We start from the raw sequence: 21355 nt of genomic DNA on the forward strand, positions 1-21355 counted from the left end.
ATCCCAAGAGATCCACTTTGTTCCACACAGGTGTGGACCAGGAAATGTGTCCTAGAGCGTTTCATGACGCTGGTGCTGTCAGATAGTAACAGAAACTGGGGGGAGTGGGAAGGGATTCAGGATGAAGTACTTTGGAAAAGTTGGAGTTAAACTAAGTTAAACAGGTCGCTTTATTACTCAGAGCCATTCAGAATCTTTAAAATGAGAATGTGCTTTTTATTTTAAGTTTATTTACTTTGGAGAGAGAGAGAGAACGAGCAGGGGAGGGCAGAGAGAGGGAGAGACAGAATCCCAAGCAGGCTCTTCACCATCACCATGGAGCCCAAGGCGGGGCTCGAACTCACAAACCTCAAGATCATGATCTGAGTGGAAACCAAGAGTCCTATGCTCAACTGAATGAGCCACCTAGGGCCTCCAAGAATGTGCTTTTTAAATCTCCAAGATGGAGAGTTCTAAGCTTATCTGACCTTTGAATCTTTTTATTTGTTTATTTTTATTTTACCATAGCAGATCATATAGAGCAGTAGTTCTAGAATTATGCAGGAAGTTTTTGAAAATCCCAACACCCAAACCTAATACCCCAGACAAATTATGTCAACATTTCTGGGAGTAGAACCGGGCACCAGTATTTTTTAAAGCCTCTCAGACTTTTTAAAACCAAGTATAAGAACCAACATAACTTTGGGAAATCCTACCTATAGTTCTACCCTCTTCTCCAAGCTAACATAAAATAGCCACACAAAAAATGCATTTCCTGGACAAAAAATGTCCAGGAAAAGACATTCAAAAAGAAAAAGGAAAAGAAAGGAAAGGAAAGGAAAGGAAAGGAAAGGAAAGGAAAAAGAAAAGAAAAGAAAAGAAAAGAAAAGAAAAGAAAAGAAAAGAAAAGAAAAGAAAAAAGCTAAACTAACAGCTGGAGACGGAACATTCAACATTCAACCAGTTTTATTCCATTGGGTATCAGCAGAGCACTCTACCTCAATCCTACCTTTGTACCCAGTCAATGTTTGTTGTCATGCTTTCTGTACTGGTCTTTAAAACTGGGACCCAATGTTATGGTCTATATTGTTTCACTCCCCATTTAATATTATATGTCATAGAAAAGTTGACTTTAGCAGATTTATGAATCATAATCAATACTAAAAAAAACTTAAACTGACATATATGGACCCATAAAAAAAGAAGTAAGTGTAAAATAAATTTAAGAGCACAAAAGATCAAAATCAAGAGTTCTGCAATTTCCATGTTTTCACAAATACTGTTTTATGAACATCAGAGAATGCAGATTTGAAAACCACGGCCACTGACTGCCAAGAAAACAATCTGAGAATTCCACTAAGAGTTAGTGGTCTCATGGGACCTTAGACAAGTACAATTAATATGAGTTTGTAGAACAATTGGTCAATAATATAGACTATGAACTTGGTAGTACACTGAAAGGAAAAGTACCTAAGAAGATTCACACCAGGTTTGCCAATTCAAACTCTGCTGAATCTGACCCTAGAACTGAAAGGTCCTTGTTGCCTGGAAGGCCAACTGCCGAGCCAACACTAAAGATGGATGGACTCAAGCGCCTGGGTGGCTCAGTCGTTAAGCGTCCAACTTCGGCTCAGGTCATGATCTCATGGTTCGTGGGTTCGAGCCCCACGTCAGGCTCTGTGCTGACAGCCAGCTCAGAGCCTGGAGGCTGCTTCGGATTCTGTGTCTCCCTCTCTCTCTGACCCTCCCCTGCTCACACTGTCTCTCTCTCTCTCTCTCCTAGAAATAAATAAAACATTAAAAATAATAATAAAGATGGATGGACTCAAGGAACTGAACTAGGTGAAAAATACTCTTTTCCTCTAGTTTTCAGCTAAAATCACTCTTGACAAACACATGGGCTATCCTTAACACAAGCAAAAGTACATTTTTTGACACAACTGCTTTACAATTAAACGGAACATCCTAACACTGACTTGCAAACAGTAACATCACAACAAACACTCCTTGAGTGTCGCAACAGCCAGAAATCCAACTATCTCTAAAGTCTACTATAATCAGTGCAATCCTAGCAGTAAATGGGGATTCGGGTGAACGTGCTCAAAAGGTACAAACTTTCAGTTATAAGATAACTACTGAAGATGTAATCTACAACATGATGACTACAGTTAACACTTCTGTATGGTAGACTTAAAAATTGCTAAGAGAGTAGGTCCTAAAAGTTCTCCTCAAAAGGGGTAAAAACATTTTTTGTTACTCTATGAGGTGATGGGTGTTGACTAAATGTATTACGATAATCCATTGATGTCAATTACATATCAATAAAACTGGTTGGAAAAAAAGCATAGGCAGTAAAGCTACCCAACTCTTTTTATTTTTATTTCTCTCATCTTTACAGAATTTTTACCTGTTACTATAAACCTATAATTTAAACATTTTTAAGATAAATCCAAAAGCAAAACCTCAGTCAGATAGTCCTTTCAGTTATAGTAATGTGCCTGTACTGCAAGCATCGTACTATATAGTATCCTGCCTAACCTACCATTATAAAAGACAACCTACGTCATGCAAATGAAATCACAGCACCTAAAATCAACACCTGGATTGTTATTTTCCAGTTTTCATCTTAGCATGAAAAGGCAATCATTGTGCCTACCTCTAACATCTCCTCCAGTCCTCAGTTTCAGGTTTAAACCTCCTTCCTCAGTATTCCCATAGCACCTATCTCCGGAATCTAACAAAGCACGATAATTGTCTTACATACCTACACATTTATAAACTATGCACTGAGTTCCCTAAAACCAGTACGTTATTGTTCTTATCCTCCTAAGATCCCTAAGTCTGTCACAGAAAAAGCCATAAATAAATTAAGTAGGTATTCCCTGGCACGCAAATAAGAGCCCAATCCCAGTCCTTGAGAAGAGTCAGCCATAATTGTTGGAGAGCCACCCATGCAAACAAATAAATACAAGACATTTGCTTTAATTATGTACGTAGCAAATGTAATACACAAAATATAATGGGGAATTACAGGCAAAGGACCTACCAAGCCTCTCTAGAAAAATGAGGAAAGGCTTTACAGAAGAGATTCTTTAGATAAATTTTTATTAAATGAATAAATCTTAAATAAGAGCTTTATTTAAATTCACAGTAGCCTTAAAACTTCTTTATTAGAAAGACATTAAAAATATAGAGCACAAATGGAAACAGGAATGTGATGAAAAGGGCACATAAAGACACCAGCCATCAAGCCTTTGAACTGGTCTTCATTTAAAAAAAAAAAAAAATTTAAAGTGTTAAGCTCCCAGCAGATTAAAAAAAAATCTAGGGTGGGGCACCTGGGTGGCTCAGTTGGTTAAGCTTCTGACTCTTCATTTCAGCTCAGATAATAATCTCATGGGTTCCTGGGATCAAGCCCCAAGCTGGGCTGCGTGCTGACAAGGGTCCTACTTGGAATTCTCTTCTCTTTCCCTCTGTCTACCACTCCATCATTTGTGCCCACATGCTTCCTCTCTTTCTCTCTCTCTCCTCAAAATAAATAAATAAATGTTTTTAAAAAAATGAAAGCTCAGTTTAAATGAGTATGATATTTTCCCAAATCTCTGCCAGAATTAATCTTGTCTTCTATTTTTATACAACCTAAGTATTGTGCAGTTAATTTTGTGCCTAGAAATCTGCCTGCCCCAGCTTAGAAGTGTGATCATTAGGAAGAAATATTTCCTATTCATATTTATGCCCTTGTGGAAAATCCTTATTTTTTATTAATAATAGTAATAGTACTAATAACAAGGAGAAAAACAAAAGCCAGGCACTGTACCAGGCATAATGATAAAGACATTACTTCGTTTAATCCCCAGGATAGCCCTGTAAACCCCATTTTACAGAAAAGGAAACCGAGGCTCAGAGAGACTAAGTAACTTGCTCAAGGAGCTCGTACTTACCACAGGTAATAAAAAGCAGAATTAGCCTTCAAACCCAGTATCTCTGCCTCTAAGACATATATTCTCAACCACTTTGTTTAGAACTTAGTAGAGTGATTAATATAATCATTATTACTACAATGGACTGAATGTTGGTGTCCCCCAAAAGGCACATGGTGAAATCCTAACCCCCAAGGTGATGGTTAGGAGGCGGGACTTTGGGGAGGTGATTAGGTCATGGGGGTGAGGCCCTCATGAATGGGATTAGTGCCCTCCTAAAAGGCACTCCAGAGATCTTTCTCAGTCTCATTCTACCATGTGAGGATACAAGTTAGCAGTCCGCATCCCCAAAGAGGGCCCTCACCAGAACGTGACCACTGGATCCTGCCTCCAAAACTGAGAACCACCTTTCTGTTGTTTACAAGCCACCCAGTCTATGGCACTTTGTTACACCAGTCCAAGCTGACTGAAATAATTATCTTTTTCTAAAAAGTAGAATTGTATTTTACAAAGGGCTTTCAAATTATAGAAGCCAGGAGGGGTAGAAGGAAAAACACAAGCTTTGTCTCCACGTTAAAAAGCTCCTATACATGAACTGTCAATTTTCATCTGCCCTTCAACAGCTCATTTGTTCATACTCAGGATCGGAGGACATCTTCCTCTCACTACTGCCCTCTGACTTCCCTGAGACAGTCAAGCAGATCAAGAAGATGAAGCACAGGAAGGTAATATCTCCCCCATCCCTCCTCCCCACCTTGGCATCCACCCTGCGCCTAATTAAGGCCCTTTCCTGTGGCCTGAGAAACAGAGGTGGGACCCCCCCTGGATCTTAAGGGACTTAACACTTGATGTATTCATTCAAATATTTACTAAGAGCACTTGTAAGTGTCAGGCACCAGGACCTGCCCTCTGTGAGTTTACAGGAGAGTAAGGAAGTCAAAGACGCTTCCTCAATCTTTGCTATTCCTTCCTTTCATTATTGTTGGTAATTATGAGGGTAGTAACAACAATAAGAAATACATATGCTTGTAGATTTGGACACACGAATAAGCAAAAAGGTAAAATTGTTAGGATCATTCATAATTCTATCAGAAATGACTGTTATAGGAGTTTGGCTGTATGTTCCCTTGCATTTTTTAAACAAGCTCAAGCTTACCTGAAAGTTTTAAAAGACCTTCAACTAATAGGGTGCCTGGGTGGCTCAGTCGATTAAGCATCCAACTCGGTTTCGGCACAGATCATGATCTCACAGTTTCGTGAGTTCAAGCCCCACGTCAGGCTCTGCGCTGACCTTGCAGACCCTACTTGTGATTCTCTCTCTCTCTCTCTCTCTCTGCTCCTCCCCTGCTCACTCTCTCTCTCTCTCTGTCTGTCTCTCTCAAAATAAATGATAAACTTAAAAAAAATTTTAAAGACCTTCAGCTGATAATTAAAAAATATTTCCCAACACTGTAATGAGAGATAGCCTTCCTCAAGATATAGAAAGGATTCAAGGAGAAAATCAATTCCTATAAAGAAAAAGCTAGGAGTGCCTAGGTGGCTCTGTTGCTTGAGTGTCTGACTTCAGCTCAGCTCATGATTTCATAGTTCATGGGTTCGAGCCCTGTATTGGGCTCAGTGCTGACAGTTCAAGGCCTAGAGCCTGCTTCAGGTTCTGTGTCTCCCTCTCTCTCTGCCCCTCCCCGCTCATGCTCTCTCTTTCTCTCTTTCTCTCTCAAAATAAACACTAAAAAAAAATGTTTTTTAAAGCTATTTTATTCTTACTTAGACAGGGGGGAGGGAAGGGGGGAAAATAAAATAATAAAAACTAATATCTCTTTCATTCCAGATAACATCCTGGTCACAGTCTTAAGATAATTAAAAATCACAGTAATCCAACTCTATGGTGGCAGCTGTCTAGCCAAGTGCCATTAGCCTGAGTCTCACAAGAGTTATACCTGAACGGAAGATAGGGGGCGTTTGAGCCCGATAGGAGTGCTCTGTAGGCTTCTTCTGGTGTCTTCTTTAAGTAGATTACCTAAGACAGATAAATAGCAACATTTAGAACACCACCAAGGAATGATACAAAACTAATTTCATTACTCACCAAATCTGCATCTCCCTTTTTACATTCTGGCACCTGTCAGTCATGGTGATAATGAATGCTGACCTTGAAAAGACAGCAACTGAGCTGCCAGAATGTCTTTTCCAGCTTGAAGCTGAGCGACGGCCTTTGGCCGAGGAACAACGGATGAGAGCTTGGAGACAGAGGGCAGATCCACAAAGAGGCCATCCAGGGCTGTTTACAAGGCACATTGAACAGGCACAATGGCAGCGCTTTCCCTTTTGGGAGCAGAACAGTTCTACTTCCATTATTGGACTCTGCACTCCCAGCACAATAAAATAAAGTACAGTAAAACAAAATCACGTCGAAGCGGGTGCAAGTGAATACAGCTAAGAGCATTAGAAAACACACTTGAGTATCAAGGATACTCAAATCCCTCTGGTCCAGCATGTAAAACTAATCTTAAAGAAACAAAAATGAGCTCTTAAAATCAGTAAACAACTTAATCAACATATTGACTATATAATACGTGGCAGGCACTATATCAAGTGCTGTTGTTCTTGCAACAGAATTTACAGTCTAATGGGACAAAGACAATAGTTAACAAAAATAAATACCGTCTAGGGGGGGATGGGCATGGAGGAGGACACTTGTGGGGATGAGCACTGAGTGTTATGTGGAAACTAATTTGACAATAAACTATTAAAAAAAAAAATACCGTCTGAGTTTAGTGCTCAAAAGGAAATAAACAGGGTTCTGGAAAGAGAATAGGAAGGGGCTGCTTGAGAGGGGTGCCTGGGAGACTTATAGGGTAAGATGTGCAGGGGGGAAGCTACAGAAGAGCAAGGGAAAGGAGGAAGGGTCCGCCAGGCAGTAGGAATAAGAAGGGCCACCATCCTTGCAAGGGAAAGAGTGTGGTGAGTTGGACAAGGCATCATCAGCGTGGATGGAACATGGGATGGAGAATCAACTAGTGGCAAATAGTGAAGAGCAACACAAACCACAGGCAGACTTTGCTTTTATTCTGAGTATAATTTAATACTTTTTCTCTGGGCGGAGGGCATTGGGGCTTTTTAGGAAATTTTATTCCTAAAAATCCTCTCCACCTAGAATTAATGGCATTATTTCAACATTTTGTACATTTCAACAAGAGTGGCAGAGTCTCAGTTCCTAAAACGTAGGACTTTTCTCTTTACAAATTTTCTCTGAGTTTTCAGCTATCCCATTAGCAATATATTATGTGTACTTACTTATTAATAATTTCCAGACTAGAAAACAGCTCAATTCTGTCTTCTCTAAAGAAAGAAAACTGGGGTGCCTGGATGGCTCAGTCAGTTGAGTATCCAATGCTTGATTTCAGCTCAGATCATGATCTCAACATTGTGGGATGGAGCCCTGCCTCAGGCTTCCCACTGAGCATGGGGCCTGCTTAAGTGTCTCTCTTTCTCTCCCTCTGCCCCTCTTCCCCACTCGCATTCTCTCTCTCAAAAGAAAAAAAAAGGAAACAGAAAACTAAAATAAAAACATAAAAGATACTTCTGGCTTTAAAAAGAAAGCTCCATACTCATTTGGCAAGTCAACCTGAAGGTCTGATAAGGCACACACCACCAAACTGAACATGAAACAAAAAACATCATGGAAAATGAAACCACGGTAAAAGAACGATCTAGATGTGAGTCACTAATTCTACAAATGGAGAATCAGAACTCTAGTTGCAGCTCAAAGAACCATAAAAATCCATTCAAACCAACCGTAGCTTTAAAGGCCAATATTAAAACAGGATTTGGCTGTGCTCTAATGGGTAGGTTAGACCCTATAAATAGAGTTGGTTATAATGCACTGATTTCCCAAGCCTGAAGATGTACCAGTTATCACAAAGTTGACTAGCGCTGCTAAAAGGGAAAGCTGCTGTAAAAGGCTTCTGTGTTTGCATTACATAATTAAAGCTTATACAACAACCTTTGAAAAGCAAAAATACATTTCCCTCCTCAGGAGCAATTACATTAATTCCCTTTCGTTTTGAGGCAGCCATTCTGCAGGAGAGTGGCGACAGCCCACATGAAATACTTCTTTAGACTGGATACCCCACAGGGTTTAGCTACTCATCTTACCTGCATGACTTAGCACACATGACCCATGTTCTCACACTGTAAGATGAGAGTCTGTTTTTATTTTTATCCCAGTGCTAAATTATTAATAAGTGCAAAGTGAAACCCAGCAGAGGCCATCTAAATTCCAGGGGCAGGTAAATATAGCAAACTTTTATAACCTGATGATAGGTGAAATGTAATAAATGATGCAGGCTAGCATCATTAAAACACCAAACTCTATTTAAAACAACAACAAAAAACATGTCATGGGTTCTTATGCCAGATCTTCTTAGATATGTCTCCTATTAAAAAAGAAAGAGAGACAGAGAGACAGACTAGCTCTGATTAAAGCTCGGAAGAAAAACAACATTTATTAAGCCTTGCTGCTGAGAAATAAGAAGCATAGGAAGGTAAGGAACTCTCCAAACTCACACTGCTGCTCTGTGATGGAGTTAGAATTCAAACACAGATCTGACTCCAAAGCCCAAAGTATTCCATCTGCTTGAAAATATAAACACAGGCAATGGCAGCACAAATTGGGAAAAAAAGATTCCCACTCTTCCAAATTCCTAAATGCTATTACACTTGACTTCTTGAAACTAGGTGACTTCATACTGTTACCAGTAGTTGTGTCTGAGAAATAGGGTTGGGAGAGGACTGGAGGGAGAAAGGAAAGGAGTACTTCCTACTTTATATTTTCTGCATGTTTTACATTTATATTTTCCACATGTTTTACATTTAGTACAGATGTGGATTAATTTGCTTTTGAAATGCAGAATAACTAAGTCAGTAAAACAGTAAATTTTTAGAAAGTAAATCTTTCTAAAAATAAAATCTATATTTAATATTCAAAAGTTGGTTGCCAGATATTCTAATTTTTCTAAAAATATTTTCTGAATAAAATTAATTTCAAAGCATCTTCTAAATATTTTTATTTTCCTTTTCTGCTTCCCAGAGAAAAAAATAATATGCTGTCTACTCTCCTCACTAGATATTAGCATATATAAACCCCAACTGAAAGAATCTTCCCAAACTTTTGATTGATAAAACAAAAGCCCTTTGAATAGTGTTTGGTGTATCCTTTATCAATTACTAGTTTACCCCTAGAAGAGTAAGGCATGCATTACTTTTATTAAAGTGCACTACTCTTGCCAGAAAGTCCTGGAAGTCTCTCAATAGAATAGCATTGGACATATGCTTTCTTATTTTTAACTACTAGAAGCCAACCAATTAAAGTGATTGTATTTTTTCTTAATTAGCTTTGATGCCAGGTACCAAGGACCCAAATAACTTTCTCGATTTCTTCTTTTAAATTTTTTTGTTTATTTTTATTTTTGAGAGAGACAGACAGACAGAGCACAAGTGGGGGAGGAGCAGAGAGAGAGGGAGACACAGAATCTGAAGCAGGCTCCAGGCTGTGAGCTGTCAGCACAGAGCCTGACACGGGGCTCGAACTCACAAACCGTAAGATCATGACCTAAGCCAAGGTCTGACGCTTAACCAACTGAGCCACCCAGGTGCCCCAACTCTCTCAGTTTCTTTACTAAAAGATTTTTAAAGAGCCAGCATTCTAAAATAAATAAATAATAACCAGCCAACCAACCAACTGCTGTGAGGTTTTTATTTAACAACATTATTAAAATTATAGTATTACAAGATAGCATAATTTATATGGTTTACCAATACACCAATGTTTCCCACACTTCAACTAATTGTGCATCAACCTACCCAACTTCTGCAACCACACATAGCACTCTGTATTACCCTCTCTCTCTCTGTTTTTAAAAATATTTTTTATTTATTTTTGATAGAGAGACAGCACGAGCAGAGGAGGGTCAGAGAGAGGGAGATACAGAATCTGAAGCAGGCTCCAGGTTCTGAGCTAGCTGTCAGCACAGAACCCGATGTGGGGCTCGAACCCACAAACCGTGAGATCATGACCTGAGCCGAAGTCAGACGTTTAACCGACTGAGCCACCCAGGCGCCCCGACCATCTCTCTTTAAACAGACATACTCTTTTAAGTCAATTTATTCTCAAGTGTTTTACATTATTGCTATTAATTGAAAACCAGTATTATTTGCCATTATAGAGTCTATACAGAAATGAATACTAAAATATGTAATTTAACATTTTTAAATTGCGTGCATACCACACATTAAGAAACAATACTTAAAAATATCAAGTTTGGGCTAATTTTATAGAGGAACAGCAAACCAACCTGGGAAGTTAAATAAAATCCTCTTAGAATTAATCCGTAAATACTTCTAAATTATTTCTTTCCACTAACTCCTATGGTCATTAAACCTTTAAAGCCTGTTGAAAAATAATATATATGAATTTCAGAAGCATTTTGGAATTTACAATGATATTTCCCTACTCAGATAATTTAATCTCTCTGATACCTAAAAGGTGATTATTCAAACAACAAATGGCTTACTATTAGAAGGGCAGAACCAGACTCTTGAAGTCACACATTGCCTGATGGTCCTTCTCTGGGGACATCTGCTTCAGTTCTTACTATGTTTCTAGCTTTGTTTTAAGGTGCTATTATTTCCCCTAAAATGACTTACTATAAAATATAACATATATACACAACCCTAATATATTTAAAGATGAATCCTGTGCCCTATTTTAATTACATTTCTGTTTTGTGGTCTGTAGAGTGGAAATACTCTTGAGGATTTGATTTGGCCATCTGAGAGAGTATTCTTTCATTCTGGCATTTGATTTCCTGTTATTTGATTATTATTTTGCTTGTTTATAAAAGAGGAAATAAATGCTGAGAACAGTCTTTCCCAGGCAGGTACTGTCACTAGAACATTGACATGATAGCTGTGAAATTAGCATTCCAACCATTTCTGAGTCCATTAAATTTGGTCAAAACAGAAGTTTCCAGAAAACAGATGTTATAACTTGAAAATAGTCTAGAAGCCCTAAAATTTACCAAATATGGGAGACTTAAACCAAAAGAGAAATTCTCTTTAAAAGTTTCAGATAACTATGTTTAGCATATACAGAGTGCTAAATGGGGTCATTACAAAGATGTCCCTATGTATGATATGTGCTTTGGGCTCTAATCCCCAAACAGTCACTCCCCTTTCCCAAGCCCCATATAACTTAAAATCATCACACTTGCAAGACAGCACTTGAGGATGGGATGGGAAGAGGTTAAAAAAAAAAAGTTTCTTTCCCTGGTGAAGCTAATCAAATTTTATAAAACCACCAGCAGGATCCCTTCAACCATCTTGAGACAGAGGCCCAAGCATGTGAAAAGCCCTGAATCTTAAACTTCATTCCTTTACTGGTGAATCTGCATTTGATCTTTCTTGTATGACCACTGCCATCACCTTATTTCAAACCCTTATCATCACACACTAGGGCTAACATGGTTTCTCTCTGCCACCACTCCTGTCTAGTCCACCAATTTTGGAACAGGACTTTGAGAGTCTCAATCATGCTCAAAAACCCCAGCCAGACTGCCCATCATTCACCAAGATAAAGTGCCAACTGACCTTTCTAGGTGAATTTTTTTTAATGTTTTATTTATTTTTGAGACAGAGCATGAGTGGCGGAAGGGCAGAGAGAGNCCAGCAAGGAGCCCAATGTAGGACTCAAACCCACGAACCATGAGATCATGACCTGAGCCAAAGTCCGATGCTCCACTGACTGAGCCACCCAGGTGCCCCAGTGAATTTCTCATTGTTACTTAAATGAACCTCATCTGCTAGTCTGGACTCCTCACCATTCCCTAAGCATACTTGATATCTTTATCTGAGGTTTCTTCTGGAATACACTCCACACCATCTCAGTCATTCAAATTCTTCTATTTCATTAGACTTACGTCAAATACCAATTCCACCATCTGTTTTTTCTTAAGCTCAGAAACCCTTCCCCAACTCCTTAGACTAAATCACAAGAATGAAAATGACCATGATAATGATGATAATAATAAAAACAAAAAGTTACAGGGTGCCTCCTATGTGCCAGGTGCTATTCCATGTACTTTACATAATTTGGCCCAATAGTCTTCATAGTCACCCTGAAATAGGTTCCATTATTAACCCATTTCCATTTATACAAGAAATGCTGAGAATCATTTGCTCAAGGTCACAGAGCTAGGGTGTGGTGGAGTCAGGCAGTCTGGCTCCACACAGCACTCCTAACCACTTCCTGATGGGCTCCTGACAGCTCTGTTGTAATTATTTTCCTTTATACTGAAGTGTAAAGCACCTTAAGTGCAGTAAACATGTTTTTATACCTTTATAAGCCTTACAATGCCTCCTATCAGATAGATGCTTCGTAAATATATGCTTAGTGGATAACTGCTTTAAACTCCTAAGATACTACAAGTGCATCCACCCTAGTGAGTTAATTTAGCTTAAATAATAATTAAGTGAATAAGACTTTCTAAATGTGTCACTACAACTTTAGTGATAATGCCCAAGGGAGTTAGTGAAATTAGCTTTCTGAGCCCAGTTATATGAGAGCATAAAACTAGGTGTAGTCAGTTCTTCAAAGATGTGGCTAAAGGAAAAAGTAAGATAGAGACGGATTTAAAAATAAGAGCTCTAATTCAGATGACTTGTGTTAGCTTATACAAAGTATTTTGAGGGTCAAGGCATACTTCCTGACCCAGGCATTCACAGCCCCACGTCCCCTGACTGTTTGGAATCTATACTCTGCACCTCCCAACACCTCATGCAAGGCAGGAAACAGGAGGTGGAACAGAACACAAGTCACCAAAGACCAAGGTGTGTGTACTAAATGCTTACAGATTGTGCACAGGAACCTACTCCATACACACCAGGACACAAGGAAAGTCTGCAACCTCGTCAGGGAAGGGCTTACACAAGGCCCTTGACAAGACTGTAGTCTGAGAGTAGCATTTTTGCCTCCTCTCTCTCTGCAGGACTCAACACTGCCTGGCATATAGCACATACTCCAAAAATGTTTGATGGATGCATGAACAAATAGTGGAGAGAAAGAGGGCATGTTATGTGAGAACAGGTGTGATGTGGTCACAGAACACAGAACATCTATCTAGAGAGCAGGTGACAGAGTATGGTGGTTACACCCCAGGTCTGCAGCCAAGCCGCCTGGATTCAAATCCAGACTCTTTCATTTATAGCCATATTGTGGCTTCCATTTCCTTACCTGTGTAGTAAGGATAAGAACTGTAACTGCCTCATAAGAGTGTCAGGAAGATTAAATGAATTAATAATATATGTAAAGGGTTCAGATTCATATCTAGTGCACAGCTCTTCTATAACAAGGGACCACAAAAAGGAGATAAGCTTTGGTCCCAAAATATTTCTTTCCTCCTTTTTACCATCTGTATCCACATGAATCCAGACCCACAGCTGTTATTTTTGACACCTAAGCCCTAAAGCTCGTCTACATGTATGAACATCAAAACATGAGGCTGTAAATGTCCCCCCATGACTGCTAAGTACCAAAACCATAAGAGGCTGTCCTTTAATTCAACTCTCCCATTTGATCCTACTCTCACTTCTGCATCTTGAAATGATCTCCTGAGTCTCCTGGTGCCTTAGAATCAACAACCATAAAATAAATGCTGTGGCCCCTGTTTTATCAAATCCATTGTCAAAATATCAGAAGATCCTTGAGGTAGCCCACGTCTTTCCCCAACAAAGTACACGTAACCAGAAGAGAGTTGATGCTGTACTCATTTTTCTTACGTGAACTTCTCACAAACAAAAGAATAAGAATAGGTTTGTTTTTTAAGAGAGGAAAGCAATTACCAGTTACTGGCAAAGAATGAGCCACAGAAGTCCAGGGAATGAACATCTACAAAAATACAGCATGAGGTGAGAAACTGCAAAGAGTTGAAACATAAAGCTTTTAAAGTCTCCTCCATGGTTCCCAAGCCTTCAGTTCTCAGACTTCTTAAATGTCAGGGCACTTAATTTATAAACTGCTTTTTCCTGAAGACAGCATTAAGTCTTAATTGTCATACGCAAGCACAAACAAAATGTTTAATTTTACTATTTTCAGCAACATTTCTCTTCTTAATCATTTCCTCTCATTATAACCAGTGACTGAGAAAACAATACCTACATTCAGCTCGAAAACTTAAAAAAAAGAAAATAAGAAAAAAAGTCAAACATTTCTCAAATGCACACCAATCCTACTTTTGTTCTAAATGTTTATGGAAATAAAAATATTCAGTGTTAAACAATCACTTACAAATGAGATACCTAAGACTGCTTACAAACCAGAAATCCAACTGAATATTTAAAACAGCATTTCATTCAGTCGATTTTAAATCTACTGTACTGAATAGTCTAATTAAAACAAGAATGAACGCACCTTGTCTTGAACACATTATAAAAGAAGGTAAGTTGTTTTTCCTGTTCTTCCAGTTTTGAGACTATTATAAATCACAGACTCTGAAGCCGGCAAAATATAAGACAATGCATCTGGCTAACAAATACGGAGCCAACACTAAGTACAGAAGTTAAGGCAGAACTGATGCCAGGCCTCATCTCCATCGCCTATTTTCGCCCTAAAATTATTTAACGCTCATCTGGCATCCTTATGAGAACAAAGGTCTAGGAATGACTGTGCTTTTTGGCTGAGGTGATGTTTGCTCTGAAATACTCACAAGTGACATCTCTTTATATTTTAATTTGAGATTTGATATACAATGGACTTTATTTATTTGAGAATTTGTTTAGAATATGATCTCTGCCACTCTCTGGGCATGAAGAGAGTGAAACCAGTGGCTCCTTGATGGGCAGTTTAGAAAAACTGTAAACATTAGCCACGTGTGTCTTTTTTTTCCTTTTAAGATATGATTTTGAAGTAATCTCTACAACCCAACATGGGGCTTGAACTCATAACTCCGAGACCAAGAGTCACATGTTCTACCAAATGAGCCAGCCAGGCGCTCCCCTCCATGTGTGTCTTCCCATCTAATTTGATGGGAACCAGAATTCCAGCAGCCTCAGAAGTGTTCTTCCAGAACTGACAGTACAGCCAGGAAGAATACATGTCTCTCACTAGCTGTGTCTCAGTAACACTGTTTCCTGCCTGAAGCAAGCTCCTGTTCCAACACAGACATTGCTGAGCTGGTTGTATCTCATTGACCTAGCCCAGCCCCTTATTAAAGCAAACCAAGGAAACACTAAGCCAATGTTCTCAGTACACAGAAGCCTAAACAGGCCCTTTTAAAGGGGAAAAGGAAAAAATATTGGGTCCTAAGAAAACCTGATTCCTTAGTCTCATACAAGCAGAGTACAAGGCTGTTATGTTACAACACACAGGTAAACATAACCCTGTATATCATTCCTCATTCATCATCAGAAGGCAGTCTCTGTATGAAATACAATAACAGACTCACTCCAGAACATTACTTGGATAATACATACTCTCAAATGGAATGGTTTCAGGTTAAAAATTCCTCTTGCTGAGTTTCACTGCTTACTGCTGGATATAGTATGAATTGTATCTCATAAAACCTCTCAAATTAAGAAAGAAAAGCAAAACAAACAAACAAAAAAAACAAAAAGTGGAGTGTGTTCATTAAACCAAGGACTGAATTTGATCAGGCTTAGAAGGCAAAGAACCAGGGGCGCCTGGGTGGCTCAGTTGGTTGAGTGTCCAACTTTGGCTCAGGTCATGATCTCACAGTTCGTGAATTCAAGCTCCACACTGGGCTCTGTGCTGACAGCTCAGAGCCTGGTGCCTGCTGTGGATTCTGTGTCTCCCTCTCTCTCTGCCCCTCCACTGCGCTTGCTAGCTCTATCTTTCAAAAATAAAATAAACATTGAAAATTCTAAAAAAAGAAGCCAAAGAATCATAACTTCATTCATGATGAAGATGCAGATGATAGATCCACAATAGAGCAAATATCAGTATTTGAATTCTCCTAACACCTATAACCAATAATAGAAAGTCTTTAGCTTGCAAATGAATTATAGTAAAACCTTGGTTTGCGAGCATAGTTCGTTCCAGAAACATGCTTGTGTTCCAAAGCACTTGTATATCAAAGTGAATTTCAAGGACCATTGGCTCAGCTGTGATCATGTGGCATCACATACGACTTGTATTGCAAGACATTGTTCATATATCAAGTTAAAATTTATTAGAAATGTTTGCTCGTCTTGTGGAGCACTCGCAGACAAGTTATTCGCAATCCAAGGTTTTAATGTATATCCTAAAAGTTTATTTGTAAAGGCTACTATTTAGATCTTTGGAAATAGTTTCCCAAAGATAAAATCTTCTGGTTGTCAGTCTCTATGGCTAGTCCGAAAATGATTATATACTCCACATTATCATTAAAATCATATAGCTAAAATAAAATGTGGTGGAAAACATTATTTGAACTAAAAACTAAAACCAAAGAATTAAAGACGCATATTTGCTTTCTAAATTATCTACCTTCAATGCTAATACTTGAAGAAAGCCTAAATTAAAAAAATAAAACATGAGGAAACCAACAAACATGTATAGAATGACTTTAAAGAGAACCTTGAATTGTTTTCAAATGTTTGGATGGGTACCTGAATATATTGAATTTCACTTCAAAACGCATGGCTTTCCCCAATATTTGGCATTATGATTAGAACTGATTCCAAATCTGAAGCAGTGGGAGGCGTGGCAAATCTGAAATTTTCTTGATGTAACCAGAGGGAAATAATTGGGAAGAAAAGTAAGGAAAAGAGATCAAAAACTTTCTGGACAGACACAGGGGGAAGATGTGCCAAACTCGCCAGGAATGGAGCGCGCACAGGGGGGGAAAGCAATATGGCTAAATATGGTTTGTTTCCTCTAAACTTACGTCAACTTACAGAGCTTAGGCAGAGGCAAGGAGGTAAACCAGACAATCAAAGGTATCCATGTTAGTAATTAGAGTAAGCACCTGAGGGACCCCCCCCAAAAAAAGCCTTTTCAAATATAGTCATCTTATCCTTTTCCAAATTGAAGAAGTCTGTAGGTGAGATGTTATCCAGTCTTCTAAGACAGAATCCACACAGCATGTGAACAAAATCTCGAATCTAGAATCTCATAGTAACTTGTCAGCTACCTACTGTTCTTTGCATTGACTCAAGAATAGAAAACCAACAATGAACACAAACAAGGGGCTGGCTGTTCTCTTCCAGTATGTACAAAGATTTGTTGCTTAGAGAAAGCAGGAAAAACAAGAGCTTTGCCCATAAGTCAGGTGTTTGCAGAAAGGATTCCGGGGCTATTTTACCGTACACAGCCCAAACTATTCAAATATATACCACATGACAGAACCGTCCTTCAAGAACATAATAGAAGTAATCACTCTTAAATGTGTATAGATTTTTTAAAGTAGTAACCATGTTCCCTAAAGGTTTATTAATTTCACAAATAGTAGAACTGAAAAAAGTGAAGGCAATTCCAACTTAAATAAAAGTAACTTAAATCCAACCAACAGATCTATTCTATACACACCCAATATATATAACATACAGTTACTCTATTCACCTTCCCCGCAGCTACTGGAAATTTCCCTCCCCTTCTAGCTCACTACTATAGGTAAACCTCACTACTTTCAGAAAGGAAGCCTCCCCCCATCCTGGTCAGTGACTTATCACCCTGTCTTGATCAGCAGCAAGACTTGCAGTACAGATTTACTTATAGTAAGAAAAAGGAAGGAGAAGAAAGGAAAAGAAGGAGATGAGCAGTGTGTTTTACACACAGGTGATTGATTCATTTCTTCATTCAGTAAAGAATTATTGGTACAGGCACCATGTATAACACTAAGAACAAGGCAAATATGTTCCTAATCTCATAAGAATCCCTTGTATGTTACTTTTTTAAGTTTATTTATTTATTTATTTATTTTGAGAGAGAGAATACCAAGTAGGCTCTGCACTGTCAACACACAGCCCAATATAGGGCTCAAACTCACGAACCATGAGATCAAGAGTTGGACACTTAACCAACTGAGTCACCAAGGAGCGCCCCTCTTGTATGTTACTTCTTATCTTCTAAGCCAGGGGATCCCCAACTTTGAATATGCCTCAGAGAAGTCTGTTAAGCTGTTTTACGATACAGACATCCTGATTTCTACCCCCTGAGATTCTGACTCACCAAATATGAGAGGTCTGGCCCATGGGTATTTCTGTAACAAAATTATGGTTATAATAAATACTACAGAGGTCAGAAAGCTAAAAACCTGAATTTATAAAACAGAACTACAAATACATATTATTTCATTAGCTTTAAGTGATCATTGATAAGGAAGCCTCCATTTTCAGTGAAATTCCAAGAGAATAACAAAAGGTTTGCCGATGTCCATGGCAACCCATGTGTCAAATCTACCTCTTCATTCATGTGTCTACAAGTAGGGACTGAGTTACATTTTAGGGATATAAAAATGAAGACAATAGGGAAGGCACACATGTTAATAATCTGACCATTATGACTTAGTAGCATAAGAGAAATTTGAAACACAGAGATAACCATGGAGAGCTTTAAGTAGAGTTCTAAAAGATGAGTTTTAAGTCTTTTACAGGCATCTGGGTGGCTCAGTCGTTTAAGTGTCTAACTTCAGCTCACGTCATAATCTCACAATTTGTGAGTTCGAGCCCTGCATCCGGCTAGCTGCTGTCAGCACCGAGTCCACTTTGGGGGCTCTTCTGTCTCCCCCTTTCTGCCCCTTCCCTGCTTGCACTCCTCTCTCTCTCAAAAATAAATAAACAAATTTCTTTAATAAATACATTGCTTGGGGCACCAGGGTGGCTCAGTCAATAAGCTTCCAACTCTTGATTTCGGCTCAGGTTACAATCTCACAGTTTGTGAGACCAAGACCCGTTCCCACTCCACGCTGACAGCACAGAGCCCACTTATGATTCTCTCTCTCACCCTCTCTCTGCGCCCCTCCCCTATGCACATACACTCTCTTTCAAAATAAATAGACTTAAAATATATATATTAAAAAATGAAGAGTTTTTATTAAACAAGGCTACAGGAGCCCTCTACGTCCCCCTTTCAACTAAACTACCAGGAAATTCATTACCAAGTTTTGAGCTTGAGCATGTCAGAGCCAGTTCCTGTGACGTGTAACCAAAAACTCATATTATTACAATACTGCTACTCTCCACAGGAGCCAATTAAGGAAGAAGGAGGCGGAAAGGAAGGAAACAAAACAGCAGGAGAGAAGTGACGGGAAACGGAGGAGAAAGAGGTGGAAGCGGCAGGGAAAACACAAAGCGGAGGAAGGAGAGCCCCACAAAGGTAACGAAGAGCGGTGGGTGGGTGACGGGCATAATGAAAGCTGAGAGCAGAGCCTGAGAACACATGTTAACTGGTTATTTCACACTGTGGTGCTAACCGCAGCTATGGGTGCCTAAATAAGCCAGGGGCCGCTAAGGAAGAGGGGAAGAATGACCGGAATGCCAACAGTAGAGAGGCTCTTGTCCTCCCCTATTCTGCCTCTCTGCCAAGTTCTTTAATGTCTCTGGGCTTCCTAGCACAACGAGGAGGAGCAGCCAAGATTAGCGGTGCACCAGCAGGGCAGAGAGAGGACCTCTCTCTCTCTAAGATCTGTTTCTGTAACTTAGGGAAGAATCACTGTACTGCGTACGGCTCCAATGGAGCAATTCTTCAGAGGAAAAGCTATTCTCTGAATTGCTACAGTAGATACGGTAAAAGCCAGAATCTCATCCTATAGTCTTTGCATTTATTTATTTTTTTAATGTTTATTTATTTTTGAGTGAGAGTCAGAGTGCAAGCAGGGGAGGGGCAGAGAGAGAGGGAGACACAGAGTCTGAAGCGGGCTCCCAGCTCCGAGTTGTCAGCACAGAGCCCAACGTGGGGCTTGAACCCATGAACCACGAGATCATGACCTGAGCTGAAGTCAGGCGCTTAACAGACTGAGTCACCCGGGTGACTTGTATTTAACTTGAGATCTAGGTCCTTAAAAAAAAAAAAGTAAAATGAGTTTACAGAAAAAGTCCAGTGGCCCACGTTCTGGGTAAATCCCAATTTTTTTTATTGTAATAGAAGGATCTTAATCAACAATTTAAATCTGACTTCCTCTTCCATGAATTCAGAAGTAAAATACTGTCATCAGTGAGTATGCACATATAAAATTTAATATATAATTTTTTTGAACTCTGTGCTAATAATGGCATAGCCCAATACCAGGACATCCTAAAACCTGCTGTGGTCGTGTTTTAATTCATACATCTGACTCAGAAACAAGGAAACAAGATGATTTTAGAAACTGATTTTTTTTAAGCTTATTTTTATTTTATTTATTTTGCGAAAGATACAGAGAGCACGTAGGGGAGAGGCAGAAAGAGAAGGAGACAGAATCCCAAGCAGGCTCCACACTGTCAGCACAGAGTCTCATGGAGGGCTCAAACTCATGAACTTTGAGATCATGATTTGAGCTGACATCAAAAGTTGGATGCTCAACAGACTGAGCCATCCAGGTGCCCCAAACATTTAGGTTTGGTTTTTTTTTTTTAAGTTTTTATTTATTCACTTATTTATTCATTTATTCATTTATTTATTTTGAGAAAGAGAGAGCATGACCAGGGAAGGGGCAGAGAGAGAGAGAGAGAGAGAGATTGAGAATCCTAAGCAGGCTCTACACTGTCAGCACAGAGCCCAGTGCAGGGATTGAACTCATGAGCCCCAAGATCACAAACTGAGCCAAAATCTAGAGTTGGATGCTCAACCAAGTGAACCACCCAGGAACCCGATTTTAGAAACTGTTTTAAAATGTTGGGGCTCCTGGGTGGCTCAGTTGGTTAAGCCTCTTCAGCTCAGGTCATGATCTCACAGTTCAGGAGTTTAAGCCCCATACTGGGCTCTGGACTGACAGCTCAGAGACTGGAGCCTGCTTCAGACTCTGTGTCTCCCTCTCTCTCTGCCCCTCCCCCACTCAAGTTCTCTCTCTCTCTCTCTCTCTCTCTCTCTCAAAAATAAATAAAACATTTAAAAAATTTTTAAATATTAACCCCATTTTGTCACTTTTTCCATTATTTCACAGATGTGTTTCCAGAAAAAGAGTAAAACTTAAAATATGACTCCAGGTAAAAGATGCAGCTTGCTGCCAAAACTACTGCTCACTTACAGACACTGAGAATTTTCTCAAAATTTCAGACATTTCGGAGGGAACATAAATAATTTATCACATTCAACTAGTGGGATTTATTTTTTTAACTTTTCTTTTTGATTTTTAATTTTAGAAAGAGAGAGAGCGAGGTCTGAGAGGGGCAGAGGGAGAGAGACAGAGAATCTCAAGTAGGCTCCACGCTCGGCACATAACCAGACATGGAGAAGATCCCACGACCCTGGGATCATGACCTGAGCT

General features: G+C 39.3%; 1 protein-coding gene across 1 annotated transcript in view; it reads right to left on the reverse strand.

Moving 5' to 3' along the window:
* CDC14A (cell division cycle 14A) overlaps window positions 1–21355 on the reverse strand; it is a 145061-nt gene that overhangs the window by 74561 nt on the left and 49145 nt on the right. The window contains 1 exon segment of the mRNA XM_077746090.1: window positions 5837–5916. Coding sequence (XP_077602216.1) covers window positions 5837–5916 — 80 coding nt within the window.

The sequence above is a fragment of the Crocuta crocuta genome, unplaced genomic scaffold, assembly GCF_008692635.1.
Source record: "Crocuta crocuta isolate KB4526 unplaced genomic scaffold, BGI_CrCroc_1.0 scaffold48, whole genome shotgun sequence".
NCBI classification, from domain to species: Eukaryota; Metazoa; Chordata; class Mammalia; order Carnivora; family Hyaenidae; genus Crocuta; species Crocuta crocuta.